Source organism: Budorcas taxicolor, chromosome 19, assembly GCF_023091745.1.
Source record: "Budorcas taxicolor isolate Tak-1 chromosome 19, Takin1.1, whole genome shotgun sequence".
NCBI lineage: Eukaryota > Metazoa > Chordata > Mammalia > Artiodactyla > Bovidae > Budorcas > Budorcas taxicolor.
Window position 1 is genome coordinate 33,720,412 of NC_068928.1, and position 23,080 is coordinate 33,743,491.

The 23,080-nt window shown below is 50.6% G+C and overlaps 1 protein-coding gene across 1 annotated transcript in view; it reads right to left on the bottom strand.

Moving 5' to 3' along the window:
- Positions 1-1,235: 1,235 nt before the first annotated feature.
- The window catches only part of SLC47A1 (solute carrier family 47 member 1), a 28,900-nt gene continuing 7,055 nt past the window's right edge, over positions 1,236-23,080 (bottom strand). The window contains exons 2-17 of the mRNA XM_052657224.1: positions 21,954-22,055; positions 20,334-20,402; positions 18,722-18,870; positions 17,487-17,529; positions 15,844-15,888; positions 12,589-12,686; positions 12,288-12,385; positions 12,068-12,181; positions 11,918-11,985; positions 11,032-11,140; positions 10,863-10,938; positions 7,155-7,224; positions 6,798-6,930; positions 3,460-3,554; positions 2,376-2,454; positions 1,236-1,462 (exon numbers count right to left, since the gene is read on the bottom strand). Coding sequence (XP_052513184.1) covers positions 1,236-1,462; positions 2,376-2,454; positions 3,460-3,554; positions 6,798-6,930; positions 7,155-7,224; positions 10,863-10,938; positions 11,032-11,140; positions 11,918-11,985; positions 12,068-12,181; positions 12,288-12,385; positions 12,589-12,686; positions 15,844-15,888; positions 17,487-17,529; positions 18,722-18,870; positions 20,334-20,402; positions 21,954-22,055 — 1,575 coding nt within the window. The remainder of the gene's footprint in view (positions 1,463-2,375; positions 2,455-3,459; positions 3,555-6,797; positions 6,931-7,154; positions 7,225-10,862; positions 10,939-11,031; positions 11,141-11,917; positions 11,986-12,067; positions 12,182-12,287; positions 12,386-12,588; positions 12,687-15,843; positions 15,889-17,486; positions 17,530-18,721; positions 18,871-20,333; positions 20,403-21,953; positions 22,056-23,080) is intronic.

Genomic DNA, 23,080 nt, shown 5'->3' on the forward strand with positions numbered 1-23,080 from the left:
TGTAGCCTGCCACGCTCCTCTGTCCATGGAATTGTTTAGGCAAGAACACTGGAGTGGATTGCCATTTCCTTCTCCAAGGAATCCCACCCTTGGGATCCCACCCAGGGATCGAACCAGGTCTCCTGCATTTTGGGCAGAGTCTTTACTGTCTGAGCCACAAAGGAAGCCCTTCTGGGATGTAACCTTCCCCTCTCCTAGAACACTCTTCATTTTTGCTGCTTTTCAGCTCTTTCAGCCCTTCTTTCTGTCAACATAGGAAAGGGTCTGATTTCTCCCTCCAGTTTGCCTGAATTAGCTTTTTGAACCCTGTATTTCTGTCTGTTGTCCACCACTTTAGAAAAACCAAGTGCTGGGACGACCCTGGTGGTCCAGTGGTTAAGAATCTACCTGCCAATGCAGGGGACACGGGTTCAATCCTTGGTCTGAGAGGATCCCACATGTCTTGGGGCGACTAACCCCAAGTACCTCAGCTACTGAAGTTTGTGTGCCTTAGAGCCCGTGCTCCACAACAAGAGAAACTGCCGCAATGAGAGTAGCCCCGCAACCAGAGTAGACCCCACTCACCGCAGCTAAGCCTGGGCAGCAACAAAGACCCAGCACAGCTAATAAAGAAATAAAAAAACAAAGTGCAGGTCCCTCATTTCCCTCCCCGCTGCCTCCCCCCACCCCCGCCACAACATATGGGTCCAAACCAATGATCAGACAGGCCCTGAATACGAGGCAAGCTAACTGATGCCACCTGACTCCTTTCTTCTCGGTAATCTGTCTTCTCCCCTATTAGTTTCTTAAGCACATCCACCACCCTTGGTACCTGAGATCTGAAGTCCAAAGGAATATTAACAAAGATCGTTTCCCACTGAATAATAATCTAAGGCATGAGGAAGATATATTGTAAAATATATTTTAAATAATTCAAATAGTAAGAATCTTTAAGTGCTCAGTATATAGGTTTGTAGCTTAAGAAACAGTAAGCAGAAGAAACATCAAAGTCCTACATGATGCAGCCAGTACACAGTGGTCCTTGGTGGAAAGGATGGTGGGTGTAATCTCCCCAATGTTGTCTTGGACTCACGCATACTTTTTACCTTCGTTCGTTTTCTTCATCAGAAATGTATCTTGGAACTGTCAGTTCTTGGCATCCATGAGCACAGCTTAGTAACATTTGGGCCAATGAATTTCTGTTTGTTTAAGCTCAGAAGCATCCTTTGGCCTGACTTTCTCTCTCTCTTGCCATATCACGGAACTCGGACATAGACTTTCACTAAAATCCCCACCAGTAAGATGACAAGGACAGCCAGGAGCAGGAGCCCCCGCCGCAGCACCAGCTGTCTCCCGGACAACCTCCACGCGGCCTTGGGATGAACTTCGAGATACTCTTCTTGGCTCATCTGCTGATCCGACTGAGTCTCCTCTTTCTGTCCAACATCTCTTATCAACATTCCTCCACGATTTTCAGGGCCCACTGGAGGGGAAAATGAACTCAGCACCTTAAAAGGATATTTTTCAGCTGTATAAAAGGAAAAGCACGGATGCAGTACCAGCTGGGAGAATGATAATTCGGGAAGCAGTTGCTTCCTGACCAAGGAGAATAAAGAAAATCCTGACTCAGGTGTTGTCCACGAACCCACAGACACTGACTAGATCCTGCTGGGGTCAGCAGGGGCTCTGCCCCATTGCGTACAAAGCCAAGTAAGGTAGCTCTTTAGGTTAAGAGTTTTTGTTGTTGTTTAGCTGCTAAGTCATGTCTGGCTCTTTGCAACCCCATGGACTATAGCCTGCCAGGCTCCTCTGTCCATGGGATTTTCCAGGCAAGAATACTGGAGTGGGTTGCCATTTCCACCTCCAGGGGATCTTCCCAACCCAGGGATCAAGCCTCCTGCACTGGCAGGTGGATTCTTTACCACCGGGCCACCAGGGAAGCCCTAGTTTAACAGGCTTTAGGGGAAATGTTCAAGGGGCCAGCACCCATCAAACTAGCATCTCAGAAAGAAAATAAGGTCATTGAAGGAAAGGATGACCTCAGAGGTGATTCAAGAGTGTTCACAGCACGTTGGTGGGGGAGATGCAAGCCTTCCCATTAGAGGGCCCTCAAAGAACCAGGCAGGATAGTGACCCAGACCTAGATTTAGTCTCATGATACTTCAGAAGAGGAACAGTAAGGAAAATACCCTAAATGCTTGCACCAGTACTGAATTGATCACCTGCAACTCTTAATCATCTATGGCAGCATGTGAGTCAGCAATTAAAGCAAACAAACGTCAACTGTTGACCTGAAACTGGATGTATTTCCCTATTTATATGGGAGCTCAGCACAGCAAATCTAGTTGTGAACACCTAGAGGGCCCTTTCCAAGAGCAGAGACAGATGTATCATACCTGGGCAAAGCGGGTCCTGAGGGAGCGTGGCCGTGCCTTTCCCGGCCATTCTTCGCTTCAGATTGGCGTGTTCCTGAGCCTAGGAGAGGAGACGCATCAGTCCACAGGCTCCATCACAGTGCGGCCACACGCCTGGCCTGACCCTCGTTGAAGAAAAACCCAGCCATTTTCTCTCACTGACAGGGAACACAGGAGCCTCTCCAGTTAACAAGCATGGAATCCTCTTTTCTAATGATTGACGTGGGGCCAGTGCATGGGGAAGGTTGGCTGGAAAAAAGACGAGGCAAGTCGGGGACCAACTGTAGGATTCTCCCTCCCCCTTCCTTCATTCGTTTTCTCTATCACCTACTTAACATGCTGCCCTGATCCTAGAAAGTTCATAGAGAAAGATGCCCACGGGTATCTTAATGAAACTTTGTTGTTCAGTGGGTGTCATGTCTGACTTTGCAACCCCGTTGTCCTGTTGCAGCCAGACAAACAGGATATAGTTGCTGGCACCCCACCTTTCTCTCCACTTCTAAATCTTGTCCTGAAATGGGCTGTTCAGGAGCAAGGCAGAAGTCTAACATAGGACCCAGGGAGGAAAAGACCCTCTGTTCTTCTACTGAATGAATAAACAAAGGGGAACAGATGTCCTTCACACCTGAGTTAATAAGTCCAGTTAAAACAGCAATGATATATACTCAATATTTTGTATTAGGGAAAAGAATCTGAAAAAGAAAAGGGGCTTCCTTGGCAGTCATGATTAGGATGTTGCACTTCCACTGCACAGAGTATGGGTTCAATCCCTGGTCAGGGAACTAAGATCCCAGATTCCATGTGGTGAGGACAAAAAATAAAAATCCTTTTCAGACTGAAAGAGTATATCTGCATATGTGTCTGTGTGTGTATAAATGTGTCACTGTGCTGTACACCTGAAACTCACATGACCTTGTAAATCAACTACACTTCAATAAAATAAAGCAATGATAAAAAAGGTAGCATTTATAATAATAATAATAATAAAACCTTCCAAAATAAGGCAAAGAAAGGCGAAGCTTGTTCTGTGTGTTTTCCAGGGCAGGACAGCAGCGTCTATGGTTACCTGCTGGCAGGCTTCTTTCCAGTTTAGCCGGGCAATGAAGCCGAGAAAACATGCAGCCTGAGAGATGGTACAGATGGTGATTCCTGACCACAGACCTGGAGGTGGGGATCATTAACAGAAGTTAACTCGGTGGAAAGTCAGCTGCCCTGGGGAGCGTGTTTCTCCTAAATCACTTCTGAGAATCTGTTCTTACGGCAGAGGAGGGGCCCACAGAGAGCCAGAAACCTCCACCCTGCTCACTCTTGGTTTCCAGGAGGTTCCAGGAAGCCCAGAACCCTGAGGCCACTCCTGGGTCTGTGGATCTCAGAACAAATATCTGGAGGCTGTTTTTGGCCTTTGTGACCATAATGCTTGGCTATTAGGAAAAGTGAATATTTCAGGACAAAGTGCTTTCTAACAGCACCTCCAGACTCCCAATACCTTGTACCATCTTCCTCAACCAAGCGGACTCTACAAACTCTGCCACTCTACAACTGCAGACGTCAGGAATTCCCTGGCAGTTCAGGTGCTAAGACTCCGCGCTTTCACCCAAAAACCCTGCCCCAGACACTCACACAGAACCGAGAGGGGAACCTGAGGGACGAGGGTTCTGGCCAAGAGTGAACCCACAGCAGAGTCAGAAACTCCAAGCTGTGAGAGACTAAATATCCAAGCTGACGGTGGTCTCAGTTGTCAGACCTTATACAAAAATAGATCTCTGACCCACAATCTAAAGCAACCTGTCTAGGAAGCCAACCCCTTACCCATAACTGACAGCAGAGAAGCCAGTCTGCTTCACGTCAGACTCCTGAGAGGCCAGATCATTCTTTAGGGATAAGCTAAATAGTTGCTGCAATAACTGACACAGAATATCCAAGCTTTGACCTGTAACTAACAGCCTCCCTAACTTCTGTCCCGGTTTCCCGCTTAAGACCACCCAGAGAAAAGCAAATGTGCCCCCTGACCAGGCACATAAGATGCCCCACTTCTGGGCCTCCCCTTTGCCCCACCATGGCTCCCTCCCCCTCCCATGCCACCTGTCATGGAGTCTCCATCAAATTGTGCCACAGCCGGGCATGAAGAATCTTTGCTGGTCCCTGGTGGGTGGTCTGCGTTTATGTCTGTAGCCGGCTAGATCTGGGTAAGGTGAAGGGGGCTGGATGGGACTCATGCTTTAAGGCTTGGGTGGCCAGAGCTCGTGCACGTTTTTCAACGCTGCTCCGTGGTATCCATCACCCCACACTGCACTTTACAGGTGTGATCAGCCTGATCTTTAGAACAGTCAACCTGTCACTCCTACAGTGGAGCCAGTGAAAGCAAAGCCTTCCTCTTCTGAAAATTCCCACTCCACAGAAACCACAAGCTCCTCTGACCATCTTAAACATTAGATAACTACCTACATGTGTGTGTGCATGCTAAGTCGCTTCTGACTGTGCGACTCCATGGACTCTAGCCCACCAGGCTCCTCTGTCTATGAGATTCTTCAGGCAAGAATACTGGAGTGGGCTGCCATGCCCTCCTAAAGGGGATCTTCCTGACCCAGGGATTGAACTTGTCTCTCTTGTATCTCCTGCATTGGCAGGTGGGTTCTTTACCACTAACACTAGCTGGGAAGCCCATAACCAGCTACCTCCAGCTGTATTTTGAAAGCTAGGAGTTAAATTTCCAAGGATTTCACTATACTATTGAAAAGATTCCTGTTTGACTCAAGGAGGAATGCTGAAACGGGATGGTTATCAGGATTCTCTGGGCAGGACCCGGGAAAGTGATGTTGGGAAAGCCTCAGGGACTTAGGATGGCCATTGTGATTTTCTGGCCTTGCCCGTGAGAACCTGTAGCTCCTGACGCTTCTCAGGGCTCCTGGTGTAGGTGGACAGCACGTCCTGCCAGAGGGGACACGAGTTTCAACACCAGTTGGGACAGGGAGTGTCCACTGTCTTCTCACAGAGCCCTCACTTCCTCAGATTCCCCAGCTTTAAAAAAAAAAATAGTTAATTTTTATTTATTTGGCTACACTGAGTCTTAATTGCAGCAGGTGGGATCTAGTTCCCCAACCAGAAATCAAACCCAGGCCCCCTGCATTGGAAGCAAGGAGTCCTATCCACTGGACCCCCCAGGGAAGTTCCCCCCATTTTTTATATATGGATCAATATATAACATTATATTATTTCCAGTGTATAACATCATGATTCAATATTTGTATGTATTGTGAAATGACCACCTCCATAAATTCAGTTAACATCCATCACCTTACATAGCTACACAATTTTTTTTTGCTTATGATAAGAACTTTTAAGATCTGCTCTCAGCAATTTTCAAATATACAATATGGTATTATTAACTACAGGCCTCCCAGGTGGCACAGTGGTAAAGAATCCACCAGCAAAGCAGGAGAAACAGGTTTAATCCCTGGGTTGGGAAGATCCCCTGGAGGAGGAAATAGCAACCCACCCCAGTATTCTTGCCTGGGAGATCCTATGGACAGAGGAGCCTGGTGGGCTGCAGTCCATGGGGTTGCAGAGAATTGGACAAGACAAGAGTGATGGAGCGACTGTCACCATGCTGTAATCACACCCCCACACCCCCAGGACTTATTTTCCAACTGCAAGTTTGCACCCTAACATTTTTTTAGGGTGATTCTCACCTCTCTCTGCTGTATACTCTGTAGGTGAGCTTTTGTTAAATGGCAGAGTGGGCCTAGTCAGCTCTTGGGACATAGATCTATACTTCAAAGTGAATTCCTATAATATTAATATTTTCCTATGTCACTGGCAAACCCCCAAATATGAATAATGCCAGGAATTCTCTGGAGGTCCAGTGATTAGCACTTGGCACTTTCACTGCCAACAGCCCAGGTTCAATCCCTGGTCGGGGAACTAAGATCTCACAAACTGCCAGAAAATAAGATTTAAAATGACTTTCAAAAATATGAATAAAGCCAGAAACTCAGAATAAATAATTTTCTACACCAATGAAGTTTGCCTTGGCAACTCCATTCTTTCAACATCTCCCATACTTTTCATTAAAATATTATTGAACGAGAAAAATGTGCAACGTAGGAGACACGTTGATCTGAAAGCTGAGTCTCTGTATCAGATGACTCCTCCGCCTCTGAGCTGGCCAAGAGCAGAGGGATACCGATGAGCATTGTCTCCACTGCACCCAGCTAGTGTGCTCAGGTTTTAATGTAATCATGTATTAACGCTGATCTACGCCCAAGTATTATTTTAGAAATCAAGGCTGGGCAGTCACCCATTTCTCTGTTCTTTTAAAGCCGCGTCTCAAAATCTGTCTCCGAGCTCTGACAGCCACCTCCCAGGCTGTGATCCCGGCTCTTCCTGCTCTGGGGGGAGGCTTACCCAGCAGTCCAAGCCCAGCAGCAAACATGAGGGAGATCCCGATGGGAAGACCGAGCACGTAGTACCCGACGGCGTTGATGATGGCGCCCGCCTTCTGGTTCCCAGTGCCTCGCAGAATGCCTCCACAGGTGCACTGCGGGTCGACGCCAGTCGTATGAACACGGCTCATGCTGCCCCACGACGCCCACCCCAGCACCCCCCACCTCAGGGGACTCTGCCTCAAGTCCAGGACCTCGTGAAGTGGACGTGAGAGGAATATCCCACCTCCCCAGCCGCTCTTCTCCATTAAAATCTACCATCGTCAGCAGAAACTCGTGGATCGTAAAGGCGGCTGAGGAGGTACCGCACAGTACTCACAGCCAGCCCTTCGAAGAGATGTGAAACCGCGTAAATCGGGACCACCTGGGCCACCAGCGAGATGATCTCTCTGTTAGGAGAACAAAGCAGAGCATGACTGGGAGGCAGACGGAGGCAGAGAGGAGGGCAGTGTGGTTCCTGGTGACCGTGATTCTGACCGCCAGGCAGGGCTCCGCCTCCGTGTGTGGCTAACAGGCTCAGGTGTCCCACCAACATCCTTTTCAGGGAGTCTTACCTTGTTTTGGTCTGCAGTGGAAACTACTGTATGCAGTATCTCAAGACTTTTAGAAAACACATAGTCCCTGTGGTCAACACAAACAGTTCAACCAAATGATTTCACTAAAAAAGAGTGCATATATGTACACATGTAGCTGATTCACTTAGCTGTACACCTGAAATCTAACACACCACTATAAATCAACTAGACTCCCAATAAAATTAAAATGAAAGTCAATCAATCAAATGATTCTGTATTCCTCTCCTGCACCCCCCAAAATAAAATGGGGGTTATAGAGCCATCCTCCTTTTCACACAATTCCATGTCCCCTCCAAGTGTCTGAGTGACGCACAACAGGATAAGGGTCAGGCTCCCTCCAGGGAACCAGGCTGGCAAGTCCTAAAGGCCACAGATAGAGTTTACAGAGCTGGCCTTAACCCTCACCTCTGCAGCTAGAGACAGAGAGACACCGCCAGGGGCCGGAATGGCTGAGTATTTCCAATTCCTTCAGGTGGTTAACGAAGAAACATACAATGTTGTCTGGCACTAAATGTTGGTAGAATGAATAAATAATTAAGAAATCCAGCACAGAACAGGATGGCCACCCCTCCCTGCCAAACAAGGACAGAAGTACAGTTCTTTTATTCAAATGTTATTTTGCTTTTTGAATAGGTTACCTATGTTACATATGTTACATATGCCAATGGTTAAAAGAAATTAAACATGAAAAACATATGGAGGAAAATCTTATTTCCATTCCTTGCCCAGTCCTCCCGTGACCTGCCCCCAAACCAAGGAACAGTTCTGGGTACTGTATTTGTCCAGTGCTCATGAAAGTAAAAGCAAGGACAAACATATATTCTTCTTTCCCCTTCTGGACTTGATGTATGGTTTCATGTTCTGACATTCTCTCCGTGGTGTTCTGTGCCTTGATTTTTCTGCCTCGTGTGTTACATTCACTTTTTAAAATCCAAATATTTATTTTGGCTGTGCTGGGTCCTCGTTGCTGTGCGGGCTTCGCTCTAGTTGTGGCGAGCAGGGGCCACCCTTCCTTACGATGGCGGAGCTTCTCACTGCAGTGGCTTCTGTTGCAGAGCACGGGCTCTAGTGGGCTTGGTGGCCGTGGCTCCCAGGCTCCAGAGCACAGGCTCAGGAATCGTGGTGCACGGGCTTACTTGCTCCACGGCAAGTGGGATCTTCCCGGACCAGGCATCAAACTTGTGTCTCCTGACGTGGCAGATGGACTTTCCACCACTGAGCCACTAGGGAAGCCCCTATATTCATATTCCATCAGCATATATTATTTTTAATATGCTGCTGAATCCTATCTACTCATATTTTATTTTGAATTTTAAAATCGACATTAATTAGGAAGATTGGCCTGTGGATTGCTTTCTTTTTTCATGTGAAAACTTCGTCAGCTTCGGTACTGACATACACGCTTCCTAAACAGAATGAGGAAATTTTCCTTTTTCTGGAACAGTTAAGGCAGCATTGGCATTATCTACGTCTTAAAGATTTCATAGAATTCTCCTTTGAAACCCTCCGGAGCTGGTGCTTTTATTTTCATTTTTAAAATTTTTGGCCATACTGTGAGGCATGTGGGATCTAGTTCCCCAACCAGGGACTGAACCTGGGACCCTTTCAGTGGAAGCACAGTCTTAACCACTGGACTGCCAGGGAAGTCCCTGGAGTTGGTGCTTTTTTAATATATATGTATATATTTTATTTATTTATTTATTTGGCTGCACTGGGTCTTAGTTGTGGCATTCAGGATCTCTTAGTCACAGCATGTGATATCTAGTTCCCTGACCAGGGATAGAACCCAGGCCCCCTGCATTGGGAGCTTGGAGTCTTAGCCACTGGACTACCAGGGAAGTCCCCTGGTACTTTAAAAATAACTATTTCTTATTTCTAAACAAATTGATCTATTTAGACCTATGTTTTCTAGAATAATTTTTTAATTAGAATTTTTTGTAATTTGTATTGAAGCACAGTTGATTTACAATGTTGTGTTAGTTTCAGGTGTTAGCACACGGATTCAGTTATACACATACATATGTATATACTTTTTCAGATTATTTTCCCTTATAGGTTATTACAAAATATTGAGTATAATTCTGTGCTACACAGTAGGTCCTTGTTGGTAGCATAAGTTTTGAGAAATTACTTCCCCAGATTTTATATATACTTGCAAAAGTTGTGCAAACTAGTCTCTTCCGCTTTAAGAAAACTATGGTTTTTCAGTAATTTCCCCATTTCTGACTGCATAGAGGTGCACACTGCCTTTCTGCCCTTTGTTTGGGTCAGGCATCTGTGTCACCCTCAGAATGTGTCATTAGTTCTGCCAGTTTCAGCTGAGCTTGGCCATATCACAAATAATTTGATTTTGTGAGTTTTCTGTCTCCTAATTCCATCAAAAATCCCATTGGTGGGCCTCTTGTTTTTCACTCTATTCCCTGCTCTATTTAATTTTCCAAAAGTGCACAGATTGAGAATCAAACTTCCTACCAGGTCCTGCTGCAGCCATCCTGCAAGACAGACTTCTGATCAAGTGAATAAGCTGAGCATGATCTCTGGCTACATCTGACTCACACTGATGCGAGGGATATTCAAACATTTCACAGCAAAACGGCAAAGGCTAAAAGGTGACAACCCACTACCAGAAGTCAAAAGACAGATTCCTGAGGAATAGCCTGAGGGTCAGTTCCGTCCACACCACCTGCTTTGTGAATCTAGGAGGGAGGGGTCAATTCTGCATTTTGTAACTGCTGACAAAAGAACCCCAGGTTATGGACTCCCTGGTGGTCCAGTGGTTAAGACTGCACTCCCAATGCAGGGGGTGTGGGTTCGATCCCAGGCTGGGGAACTAAGATCCCACATGTCACATGGTTCGGCAAAAATAAGTAAAAAGAAGCCCAAGGAAGGGGTAACAGCACAATATAGCTACCAAGACAGCATGCACTGTGGCCTCATGGACGAAAGCTATCAAACCAACCTAATGGGATCTGCAGAGCATGGGGGACTTTGCTGGTGCAAGAATTCTTCAGTGATTGATAATGTGATGTGTGGAGACAGCTCAGGGGTGAGAGTTGCACTTCAGTTCAGATGGACAAACACATTACAAGACTATTGCCAGCCAAGCACTTGGGCAGCTTCTGGGCCACCAAGATGACTCGTGTTGTTGGGAAGGAAGTATTTCAGTGAAGATGGAGGCAGTGGTACCCAAAAAGAGTTACCATCTTTAAAAGATGTGAGTACTCCACTAGCAGAAATGTACACCGCCACCCATGCCCACTGACTCGGCTTCTAGCTTATTAATTAGTTCCTACATCCTATCCGTTCTTGCCAGGTAACAACTGCATGTCTGATCTTGGAGGTGACTCAGGCTCCCTCCCAAGATGCAACCACCCAGGAGGCCCAGTGTGAAAGCAGCTCCCACGGACCATCTCTGCTGCAGATTTACATCCCAGGAAAACCTCCACACTCACCGGTCCTTGGTGAACACGTAACCCACGACATCCTTGCAGCCTAACAACAGGACACAAAAGATGACAGCAAAGAGCCCTGGAGGTCAGATGGCAGGAGAAGCACACGGTGAGAAAGGGGGTCTGCAGGGAAGGGCGTGGGGGCTGTGGGCGCGTCCCCGAGTCTAGGCACCTGTGACCAGCAGGGCGACGGCGGAGGACGTCTTGGCCTGCTCGATGTCCCCAGCCCCCAGTGCATTCCCCACCCGGACGCTGGCGGCCACGCTGAAGCCTGTGGGGACCTGAAATGAGGAGGGGACCTGACGGTGATGCTGAGAATCAGTCCTTCCCACACCACAAGCCCTCTGTTCCCACCTCCCAGCTGCATTTCTAAGGTGACACTTGGGGAGGACAAAGCCCTTCAGAATGTCCAGCTGATGCTTTCAATAAAAGAGAGTCAAAGGGAAGCCTTTGACGACCAGGGTTCTCCAGAGCATCAGCACCCTCTTCCTTCTTCTGGCTGAACAACATCCTGCCCACGCATGGGGTCCACTCAGCCATCCCCGGGCACATGCCTGGGCACGTGGGACACTGCCATCTCTTGGCAATCATGAACTGCTAGGAACTTCAGTACAAACATCTGTTTTCATTCCTTGGGGGTCTAACCTACAAGTGTCACCGAGTATCCAGAGGCAACAGAGGCAGGCGGGAATGGAGCTCAGCCCCTCCTTCCTGCAGCACCATCACCTTTATCCCCCACCTGTCCCCACCGCATCTGTGTTATGAAACAGGAAAAGAGTCGGCATGTTTGACAAGTGTGCCATCAAACCGAGTCCTTCGGATTGGGACTGCGTTAGGAGTCGGAGGACTGGCGGCGACCCAGTCCTCTGGACCGTCTCCCCAAGGCCCTCCAGCTCACAGGGAACACCCCCTGCCACACCAGAAGGACCCTCCCAGGCTTCAGGGTGAAATGTGCCCTTCAGGAATCATTTCACAACCTGTATACGCTGAACGCCTGTGCTCAGCACTCTTTGGAGGGAAGCACACAGCCCCGCCCCAGGACGGGCTCGTATGCTCACCATGTACACAATGACGGCCAGCTCATATGCGATGGACTGGGCTCCCAGCTCCACCATGCCGAGGACACCTGCGGGAGAGGGATGGGTGACCACGTGCTTCCCACGGGCCCTGGCTGTCCCCAAGCCACCACCGGCCGGCCCCACGCTGACCGCTCAGGAAGCTCCCGATCTCGTAGGCCCACCACTCGATGCACAGCATCAGCATGCTGGGGATGGCCAGGCGGAAGAAGGGGCCCCAGTCCTGCAGGCACTCCCAGGACCAGCCTGCAGGCAGGACACAGATGCAGTCGGTTGCGACACAAACGGCCACCGGGCAAGGGCTTGAGCCGAGACAGGAGTCGTGTCCAGGCAGGAGACAGGCAGGCTTTACCTCCCCAGGTGTCCTGGTGCAGCCTCTTGGCGAGGATGTACAGGAAGAGGAGGAGAGCCAAGGTGAACTGGGAGACCGTGTTTGCCAGTGCCGAGCCCCTGGACAGAAGAGAACACGCTGAGGGGTGCTCCTCCTGCCCTGCTGGCGATACAGCAGCCCCGGGTCACCTCCTCCCAGAGCAGCATCCCCCCTCAGGGTCCAGAGTGGCCCAAGGAGGAGGGTCGGCATGGACACCCCACCCTGCCCTGGAAATCCACAGGGGGCCGCCCCGCTCCCTGACCCAGGACTCCCCAGGACTCACATAACCCCAAGATGCATCTGATAGAGGAACAGGTAGTTGGCGAGGGCGTTGACCAGGTTGGCAGCCACGCCGGTCACCATCTGGGGCAGGATGATTCCCTGAAACGAGGGGCCACGCTGGAGACCCATGGGGACCACCGACTGCCACCCAAACAGGTGCCCTCATGGCTAGCAGGGCAGCTGTCACAGGCGTGCCCGCGCTGCTGCTCCCATCCACCGGGCACTCCCTCCTCTGGGTTGGCCAGAAGGGCATCTTTTTGGCCATGGACACGCAGCAGGAGAGAGGGAAGCGGCGGAGGGGGAGGACGAGAGATGGCTCGTGCACAGGAGCAGCGTGAACACGTCACCTTCCCCGGGCACCTGGACCAACGCTGAAGGTCGGGAACTAAGGGGACGCTATGACCCTGGGGTGGGGGACGGAGCCGAGCAGCTCCAGGCCTCCCACATCTCTGACCGACTGAAGGCATGAGAGTGAAGCGACACGGGACCAGGGCTGACGTCTCTCCTCACAGCATCAGGACAGAAAATGGACGCAGAGAAAGTCGGCTGTGACGAAGGCAGGAAGCACTGCTTCCCCCGACTGGAAGGGGCCGCCCACCGCAAGGGGTCACCTCACTGTACAACGTCACCTTTCAGATGAGCAGAGAGAGAAGATGTGGCATGTATATACAATGGACAATGACTCGGCCATGGAAAAGAGTGACATTTTGCCATTTGCAACAACATGGGTGGACGTGGAAGGCATTATGCTCAGTGAATTAAGTCAGAGAAAGACAAATACTGTATGCTTTCGCTTATGTATGGAATTTTATTTTTTTGTTGTTTTGTATTTTTTAATAAAGTTTGTAATCCAATGGACACACAAAACAAAACTGCGCTGAGAAAAACAGTTTCATAAATTAATAAGTGTTAGGAAGTTGAGGGAGAGGTCAAGGTCACAGGAAGAAGGGAAGCCAGTCTTTTTGTGTGTGTGACACTTCCAAATTGTGGGGGCAGGGCCCGTGCTATAACAAAGCGCACTTATACAAATGAGTGACAATACAAAGTCTGAGTATGAAAATAAGATTTTCTCTGAAAACACATTTTTAAAAATAAAACAGACTAGTGAATCTAACAAAACAGAAACAGACTCACAAGCACAGAGACCAAACCAGTGATTACCAGCGGGAAGAGGGAGGGGGAGGGGCAATATAGGAGGAGGGAATTAGGAGGTAGAACCCACTATTAATACGTGTGAGTTAAATAATCTACAAGGACATACTGCACAACACAGGGAATGCAGCCAGTATTTTATAATAACGATACATGGGAATTAAAAATTGTGAATCACTATACTGTACATCTGTAACTTATAGACTATTGTACATCAACTATACCCCAATTTTTAAAAAGTGCTACCTCCTTGTAAAGCATCATGCCCCAAATCATAGGCTGTTTGAATTCTGCTCTTTGAAACCACAGTATAAATCAAACATCTCGGGACTCCCCCTGGTGGTCCAGTGGTTAAGTATCCGCCTTCCAAAGCAGGGCACACAGCTTCAATCCCTGGTCTCGGAAGATCCCACATGCTGCAGGTTAACTGAGCCCGGGTACCACAGCTGCTGAGCCTGGGTGCTAGGGCCCCCTCCCCACAACTAGAGGAAGCCCTCGAGCAGCAATGAAGACCCAGTGCAGCCGTCATTCATTAATTAATTTAAAAAAGCAGTCTGGATTTCCCACGGGAGCCACAGCATCTCTGGACACAGCAATCGGGGAGGGAGGGCTTGGTCGCTCTGCAGGGCAGGCGGACACTGGCCGCTTATTTGCGGTTCCTCTGTTCCGCCCTCCCTTCACACCGTCCTTCAGATCTCCCACCCCACCTCCACCCCCGCTCTGTGCCCTGAGACCCACATTCCCCTGGCTGTTCTACATCCTGTGGGCTCGTGGCCGCGGGCTCAGAGGCCAGACCAGGACCTTGCCAAGCATTGTTTACCGGGAGCCCTGGTCTGTTTCAGCAGGAGAGGCAGGTGACCCGATGTGCATTTCAGATAGAGGCTGTGGGACCACCTGGCAGAGGGGGCCTGGGTGGGAGCCCACCGAGAGAAAAGAGGAAAAACAGCAGAGGCACCGAGGAGGGCCTGAGGCTAAGGCCCCCAGGCCCCGGCCCATTGCACAGCCCCCTCTGAGTCCCCACAAGCCTGCCTCTCACCTTTCCGCATCCTCCGTCCTTTAGTGACCCCAGTAACCTGTCCTTCACGTGTCCCATAGGCGGCGGCTCCATCCTTTCCTTCTCTCCTGCATCTAGTCAGCCTGGGCAACCCCTTTCCATGTCCAGGCTCCCACTGCACCCCCTCAGTCTGGGTTGCACCCCCTCTCCTTCCCACCTCGAGAAACCCATGTGTCCTCCAACACTTGAGTCACCTTCCTAACCCTTCAGCTCAGGACTCCTTCTTCTAGGTCGTCTCTCCTGCCTCAGGGCCTTCAGGGAGGGGTCCTCACACCCACTCCTCACTCAACCACTCAGGAGCCCCACGTTTGTTGGGGGGCTGACAGGCCAAAGGCCCTCAAACGGGGTAACAAACTATGAGGGGCCAGCCCAGAATCCAGGGCACACGCTGGTTTCTGCCTCTTTACAGGCATTTCAAGTATACAATTCTGATACTAATAAAAATGTGGAACTAGTGGAAACCTTATTCCATTACGAGGATAACACCTTAACTTTAAGGATGTTAAATAGGTAGAAAGCTTTCTTCTCCACCATCCTGTCCCTGTCACACAAGCCCAGGAGAGCCTGCCCTCATGGGCTGGTACCCTACCACCACCTGGCACCCTATTTATCTGGTCCTTCTGGAAGGAAGTCGACAGTCCCACACATGACTCCACACCCACGGAGCCGGGCTCTGGCCAGGGCTGTTAGCCACCCACCAAGAGTCCTGATGACATGAGGCACCTTCCATTGTGGGGAAGGGGGTGCTTTCACATCCCCAGATGGCAGGAGCTGAAAGGTCACCCCCCAAACCCTCTGGAGCCAGGCGATGGTGCAGGGCCAAGAATCCTCCCTGCCGGCCCACCAATAACAATATTTCCAAATGGGAACTGGATCTGACTTTTCCAGTGCCAATAAAAACCTGTCCTTTCCTTGACTCCTCAGCCCTACGTGCACCCCTCAGGGAAACAACCCACAGGGGCTCCGGATAGGCGAGCCTCTCCACCGGGTCTCCCTGACCCCTGAAAGGAGAGATGCACTCACCCCCACAGGAGAGGAGAGTCGAGTTACCTGGTTGAGCAGGTACTTCACTTGTAACGTGTAGAGGAAGGTTGCCTGCAAGACAACAGGGGACAGAGGTCAGCATCCTGGCCAGCCTCACAGTGGAGAGCTGAGACCTCGGCCAGCCTGCCCTCCACTCCCACAGGAGGCCCAGGTGGGAGCCCTCTCAGGAGGCTCGGGGGCAGGACAGGAACCCCAAGTCCGGAGATCTCTCTTATGGGCGAACATGATCTAAGCACCCCCAGGGGAGCTGGGAGAGTGGTTTCCTTGGGTGCTTGGTTGGGATTCTCCTGGGGGCACTGGACTGTGCAAGAGGCCCGTGCAAACTCTGGATGGGCGCCCCCTTCTATAGATTAGGCTGCAGTCCTATTTGGTGGAATAAACTCAAGAATATTCAGTTCAGGGACTTCCCTGGTAGTCCAGTGGTTAAGACTTCACACTCCAAGGTACAGGGTGCCAGCTTGGTCCCTGGTCAGAGTGCTACAATCCCACATGTTTCAGGGCCGCCCCCCCCAAAAAATACCCAAAACATAAAACAGAAGCAATACTGTAACAAATTCAATAAAGATGTTAAATAAATGGTCCACATCCAAAAAAAATCTTAGAAAAGAATATTCAATTTAAAATGAAAAAGTAAAGACCACAATCTCAATTATGAGGGCAAATGACTGCTTCTGAGGTCTGAATTACATCCCCTCCCAGTTCGTATACTGAAGCCCTCATGCCCAACGTGACCATATTCGATCAAGTCTTTAAAAGTGAAAATGTTAGTCGTTTCTGACTCTTTGCAACCCCATGGACTGTAGCCTGCCAGGCTCCTCTATCCATGGAATTCTCCAGGCAAGAATACTAGAGTGGGTTGCCATTTCCTTCTCCAGGAGATCGTCCCAACCCAGGGATCGAACCTGGGTTTGATCCTCCAATCTGCATTGGAGGCAGATTCTTAACCATCTGAGCCACCAGGGAAGCCCAAAGTCAATTAAGTTTAAATGAGGTCACTGGGGGGGCCCTGATCCAGCAGGACTGGTGCCCTTCTGGGCAGACAAGCGACACTGGGGGTGGGCCTCCATGCCAAGGAGAGAGGCCTCGGAGGAAACCAGCCCCGACACCTTGATCTTGGACTGCCAACCCCCAAGACTGTGAGAAATAGGTTTCTGTTGTCTAAGCCTGTGATATTTTGTTACAGCAGCTCAGCAGACTAATCCGGCCGCGTGTTTAACTAAATGAAATAGCTGTGCTTATTCACCAACCAGGTGGGGCCCCCCTGAACACTAATACACACGTGGGTTCTGTGCCTCAGGCTTAGCAAGCAAGAGCCTCAAAGTTCCAGGTGAGGCCCCTGGGGGTCCGTGGTGGCAAGGATTCACCATCTACAGAAGTCGTCTGAGCTCCTCCCCACGGGTGAGCAGAGGCCCCTTCTGCTACAGGAGTGGGGACCCTGGCCTCTGCAGCCCTCTTGACCCTGGTGTTTCTTGAGGGACAAAGGTTTGTGTCTTTCCCGAGTAGGATGAAAACTATGCTTCCTTGAAGGAGCCAACTCCTCATGTGGGCATCATCGCAGGGCTGAACCAGATCCCTGAGCTCAAGGCATCTCTGCTGCCTTTTTACCCATGAACCTCAAGGAGGGACCCCCTTACCCCGTGGACACTTACAGGAAGAGCTGGAATGAAGATCATGACATAGGTCTGGGTAAGCCTGTACAAGGAAGAGGGAAAAAGTGACAGAGTGCTCCGTTTCCAGGGAAAGGTAGGCAGGACACAGCAACACTACCTTCACATGCTTGGCTCTTCCTAAACATACAGGCTGAAGCTGCTGGAGCACCGTCAGAATCTACACAGAACATGTCATCCTATGACCCGAGTGATCATTCTTGGTTCTCCCAAGTCTCTCCAGGTCCAGGACAGGGGGTTCAAACTGGGTACCCTGGCTGGGTAAATCTTGCTGTGGAGGCAGTCCTGTGCATCCCAAGATGTTCTGGAGCATCTGGTTTCCACCAGCAGCGACACCCCCATACCAGTTCTGACGTCCAGAAACGTCTCCTAACATTCCAAATGTCCCCTGGGTTCAGAGCCACTGGTTGAGCAGAAAGTCACAAAAGGTCTTTATCAACTAAACCAGCAGCTCTCAAACCTTGTGTCACATTTTAGAATCATCTAAAAGAGCTTTGAAAGACATGGACACTCAGGCTGCACCCCAGGCCAATTAAACCAGAATGCTAGGGACTTCCCTGGTGATCCAGTAGCTAAGACTCTATGCTCCCAACTCAGGGGGCCCAGGTTCGATCCCTGGTCAGGGAACTAGATACTGCAACTAAAGATCCCAAAGGTGGCAACCAAGATCAAAGATCTCGTATGCAGCCAAATAGATAAATATTTTAACAAACAAATGAAAAGAACAAAATGCTGGAGGAGGGCACCAGGTCGGAGGGTGTTGTTGTGTTTTTTTTTTTCTGCCACACCATGCAGCTTTCAGGATCTTAGTTCCCCAACCAGGAATTGAACCTGGCCCTTGACAGTAAAAGCACAGAGTCCTAACTGCTGCACCACCAGGGAATTCCCCAGAAGTGGGCTTTAAAAGCATTCAGGTGATTTTAATATTGACCAGGGCCAAAAATCACAAAACCGGGAACCAACACCATGAACCACCATTTCACGTGGAGGCTGTTTGCAGATCATATTTCACCCAAAACTATTTACCTGAAAGTTACCCAAATAAGGAGCGGGTATGTTATCCCACAGGCCAGGTATGGAGAATCAGCTGAGGACAGCTTAACTTACTTCTGGAACGTGGCCTGTCCCTGGCCTTGGGAACCCCCCGAGCCTGAACCTGGCCGGCACCATCTTTCTGCCGGGATGGACCTATCCTGCTGGGGGGTGGCCCATCTCACCTGGACACGGCTGGGTCCTGCCTGCAGAGCAGCAGGATGAGCTGGGTGTTGAGGAAGAGCGCCCAGCAGGGCAGACAGCAGAGCAGCAGCACCAGCACGCCCCGCTGCAGGATGACGCCCACGTGCTTCTTGTTCTGGCTCCCAAACGTCTGCGTGCAGTCAAAACCAACACATTAACACAGAAACGGCGCCCTCGCTGTCCCCCAGAGGCCTCCAATCACGCCCCATGAGAGACAGATGGCTGCAGAGACTGCTACATTTCAGGTATCAGTGGTTCTCAAACGCAGCTGCTCATCAGAATCACCTAAGGAACATTTCCTATATCTCTGATATTTCATTGTTAGGGTATAGAAACACAACAGGTTTCTGCATATTAATTTTGTGTCCTAGAACTTTACCAAATTCATTGATGAGCTCCAGGTGCTTTCTGGTGGCATCTTTAGGATTTCCTATAGCATCATGTCATCTGTAAACAGTGACAGTTTTACTTCTTCCTTTCCAATTGGGATTTCTTGTATTTCTTTTTCTTCTCTGATTGCTATGGCTGGGACTTCCAATACTATGTTGAATAAAAGTGGAGCAAGAGGGCATCCTTGTCTGATTCTGATCTTAGAGGAAAAGGTTTCAGCTTTTCACCACTGAGTATGTTAGCTGTGACCTTATCATTGTTTGGTCGCTCGGTCATGTCTGACTCTTTGCAACCCCGTGGATTGCAGCACACCAGGCTTCCCTGTCCTTCACCATCTCCTGGAGTTTGTGCAAACTCATGCCATTGCGTCAGTGGTGTTATCTAACCATCTCATCCTCTGCTGCCCCCTTCTCTTGACTTCAATCTTTCCCAGCACCAGGGTCTTTTTCTGTATGGTCTTTATTATATTGAGATACATTCCTTCTGTGCCTATTTTCTGAAGTTTTTATCATAAATGGATGTTTAATTTGGGGAACATTTTAAAATCATTGATGACAGGGGCTTGATAAAGATAAGTCTGGACTTAACTGGTCCAGAGTAGGTCCCAGACACCAATAATTTGTAAAATCTCCCCATGTCCATGTAATCCTAATGTGCAGTCAGGGTGGCCTCACCTGGAAACCTATTAGAAATATGATGTCCTGGGCCTCCCCCTCCCCAGACCTACTGATGCAGAAACTTGGGGATCGGGGAGGCACTGGAGCCAGCTCTCATTGCTTACAAAACCCACCATGCACATCCCTCCCCAGCCAGCTCAGCTTGAAATTAGCCACTGGGACCAGCATACATAACCAGTCAGGACACTCCCCATCCACCCCCGAGACCTGGTTCTTCAGGCTTATGGCTGGTGGGGGCCCCCAAGTGACTCTGACACACATGCACATTTGAGGACCCCTGGACATACCGAGCTCCACAATGTTGGAAGTGATAAAAGGGACTTTTACAAAACATCCCCTATCTGTCAAGACGTAGCAGTAGGGCTGTCATGCAGAAAAACACCACTTCCCAGACCAGAGAGACCTGCGGCCACACTTTGGAGGCAGCAGGAGAGCTGAGAAATGTGGCAAGGGTTTGCCCTGGGGGTCTCTGCCCTCCAACTGGGGTGGGGCAGGGGGAGTGACCTGACCTGGGGCTGCCACTCACCTGGGAGATGAGCGTGTCACAAGCAGAAGACAAGCCGAACCCCACCGAGACACCAGTAACGTTGACCACCTGGGAATAAAACCAGGGAGGAGGCTGGGGGCAGGTTCCCCGTCTGCCCACCAGAGCCCCGGGGCCCTCAGCACTCTGCCGGGAGCCTGTGCGCAGACCTCCCCGTGCCCTGAATTAAAGGACAGACACAGTGCTGGGAGGAAAGGACAGTCAAGGCCGTGGTGACCACACCGCATTAGCCTTTCTTAGGCATTTGTTCCCCAGGTCTTGGGCACCTTTTTCCCAGGTTCCGAGGACCATGACCCCTTTTAAGGGGCCTGCGGCATGGCATAGAGCAGTCCTGGGTGAGCCCACTTGCTAGTGACCAAGGATGACCCACACAACGTTCTGAAGGACTCTGCAAGAGCAGGAGCAAGTCTCAGAGCCAAGACTCAGGCCTTCCAGCATCCACAGCACCCCCAAACCAAGGAAGTCTGAGGCCCTGCCTGCCTCCACCTGCTACCCCCCGAGTCAAAGGGAGGCACCAGGGACAGCAGTCCCCGCCAGGCCCAGCCCAGAAGCACCAGCTTTCCTGCACTTCCGTGGCCAAGCAGGATCTTTGGGAAGCTTGCTGAGCTCCCCAAATATCCAAACATCAGAGACCAAACAGGATAATTAAACTAAGGTTGTCCATGCTGCTCCCTGAAAGCAAAGCAAGCCACGAGCCCCTGGGGATGGTTCAGAGCACCTTGCAGGCTCAGAGGTGGCAAGTTCAAATGCCCGATGGACCAGGTGTGGGAGGCCGATGCGTGCCTTTCAGGGGACACACCTGCGGCAAGAACTTCAGCGAAACATCTGCTGGCCCAAGTGAACAGGCCGGCAGGGCCCCCAGGCCAGCAACCACGGCTGAGGCCAATGACGCCTCTCTGTGGCTGTGGGGCTCACGTCTGGGGTACAGAGAGGACTGGTGCCTCCTGATATTTTTAACTTTTATTATTTAATTTTTTAAAGTTTTATTATTATTTGGGGGGGTGGGCTAAGCTGGGTCTTTGTTGTGGAGCAACAAGGGATCCCCACCAGGGATCCAGCCCATGTCCCCTGCCCTGAAAGGCAGATTCTTAACCACTGGACTACCAGGGAAGTCCCTCCTCCCGGTTTCAGGTTTGGACCCGGGCACCCAGGGTTTCATATTCTGGCATCTCGGGATAAGAGACAAATCAAGAGCTGCGGGAAGGGGGAGGGTTTCTACTGGTGAACAACTCTCTTCTCCCAGATGTGGGGTCAGGGTGGGAGCCAGAGCTCCAGGGATGGCAGACTAGCTGGCGTGGCAGACAGAATTCTGGCCCTCCAGAGACGCCCCATGCAGAGCCTGGCACCTGAGGAGACACATACCTGGGGCGGCTCCCTGGGGAAGGAGAGGCAGGCTGAGGATGGAAACACGGTCACAGCCCTGCCCACACCTGGAGATTAGTCCAGTGAAACCCCTTTCAGACCAGTGGCCTCCAACAGTGAGAGATTCAGACACATACGTGTCTTCCCTGAAAACCCTAAACTCTGATCATCTGTAAGAGCCGCAGGAGCAAATGAACACAGACGGTTTCCTAGCTCGGAGCTGGCCAGCCCCGTACGTACAGCAATTGCCAGTGTGACAGCGTCCAGCTCCAGTTTCCCCAGGTGCCCGCAGAACACAGAGCTCACAAAACCAACGAGGAACACCATCAGCTGGGCCAGGAACTGGGAAGAGATGGAAAACACGAGGCTGCAGGCGAGGGCCGCCCCGGAAGTGAAAGGAAGGGGCGGGCCTCCCAGGTGACCCCACCCTCCTGGGTGGGCTCCGGACCGGAGGTAAGGAGGTCTGGCTTGCACGGAGCCTCCGCCAGCTCTCACAGGCAAACGAGCGGCCTCGGGTGGACTTCTTGAAAAATATGCAAGTTCATTTGCTACCACCAGTATCATGTTTCTGAGAACTTCCAACTTTTAAAATTATTTTTCACTGTAGATTCTCATACCGTAGACGGCATGCCTATTTTCCCTGAAATTTCTAGAGGCTCCCTCCTGAGATGACCCCGTTGTTATCTCAGATTCCTCCTGAGGGCTGAAGAGAACAGCTTTCAACTGCCAGCAGAACAGTCCACGGAGAGGAACTCCCGAGGCAAACCTGAGGCTACCTCAGTGGAAGGCCAGTGGGGTCTGGAATGATGAGGCAAATCGTTACCAGTCTGCCGAGCATCTCAGATTCCACAAAGCCTCCAATATGAGGGCAAATGCAGCTTGGGGAACACGGACTCATTCTCCCTCACCATTCTAGAACTTCCTGCCTCACCTCTGGACACTGACTTATCTCCTCAGGTTAATTTAAAACCACCTTCTGTGACCTGCCAGACCCTGGAGGTGCAGGACTTCCCGGGAAGCCCATCGGCCCCACACGCCCCTCTCAAAGTGCACACCCCGGGTTCAGGGAGCTTGTGCAGGTCCAGCCAGCACTGCTGCCGTTCAGTCCTTCGAGGGCGAAAGCTCCTCTGGTGAGCTCAGGCGAGGCTCACAGTGACCCTCGTCCTCACCTCTGTCGACCCACACTGCCATCGGCCAGTGCCGCAACCACCCAAGATTGCCACGTGGGCATTGGACCTGGCCCTGCTGGTGACGGTACAGGTGACCGCCTGCTTTCCCTCCCTGCACCTGGGGACAGACAGGTGCATCTCCGCAGGTGGACCCAGATCGACAGACCATGAGAGGCCTGCGGTCAGCCGTGTGTGCAC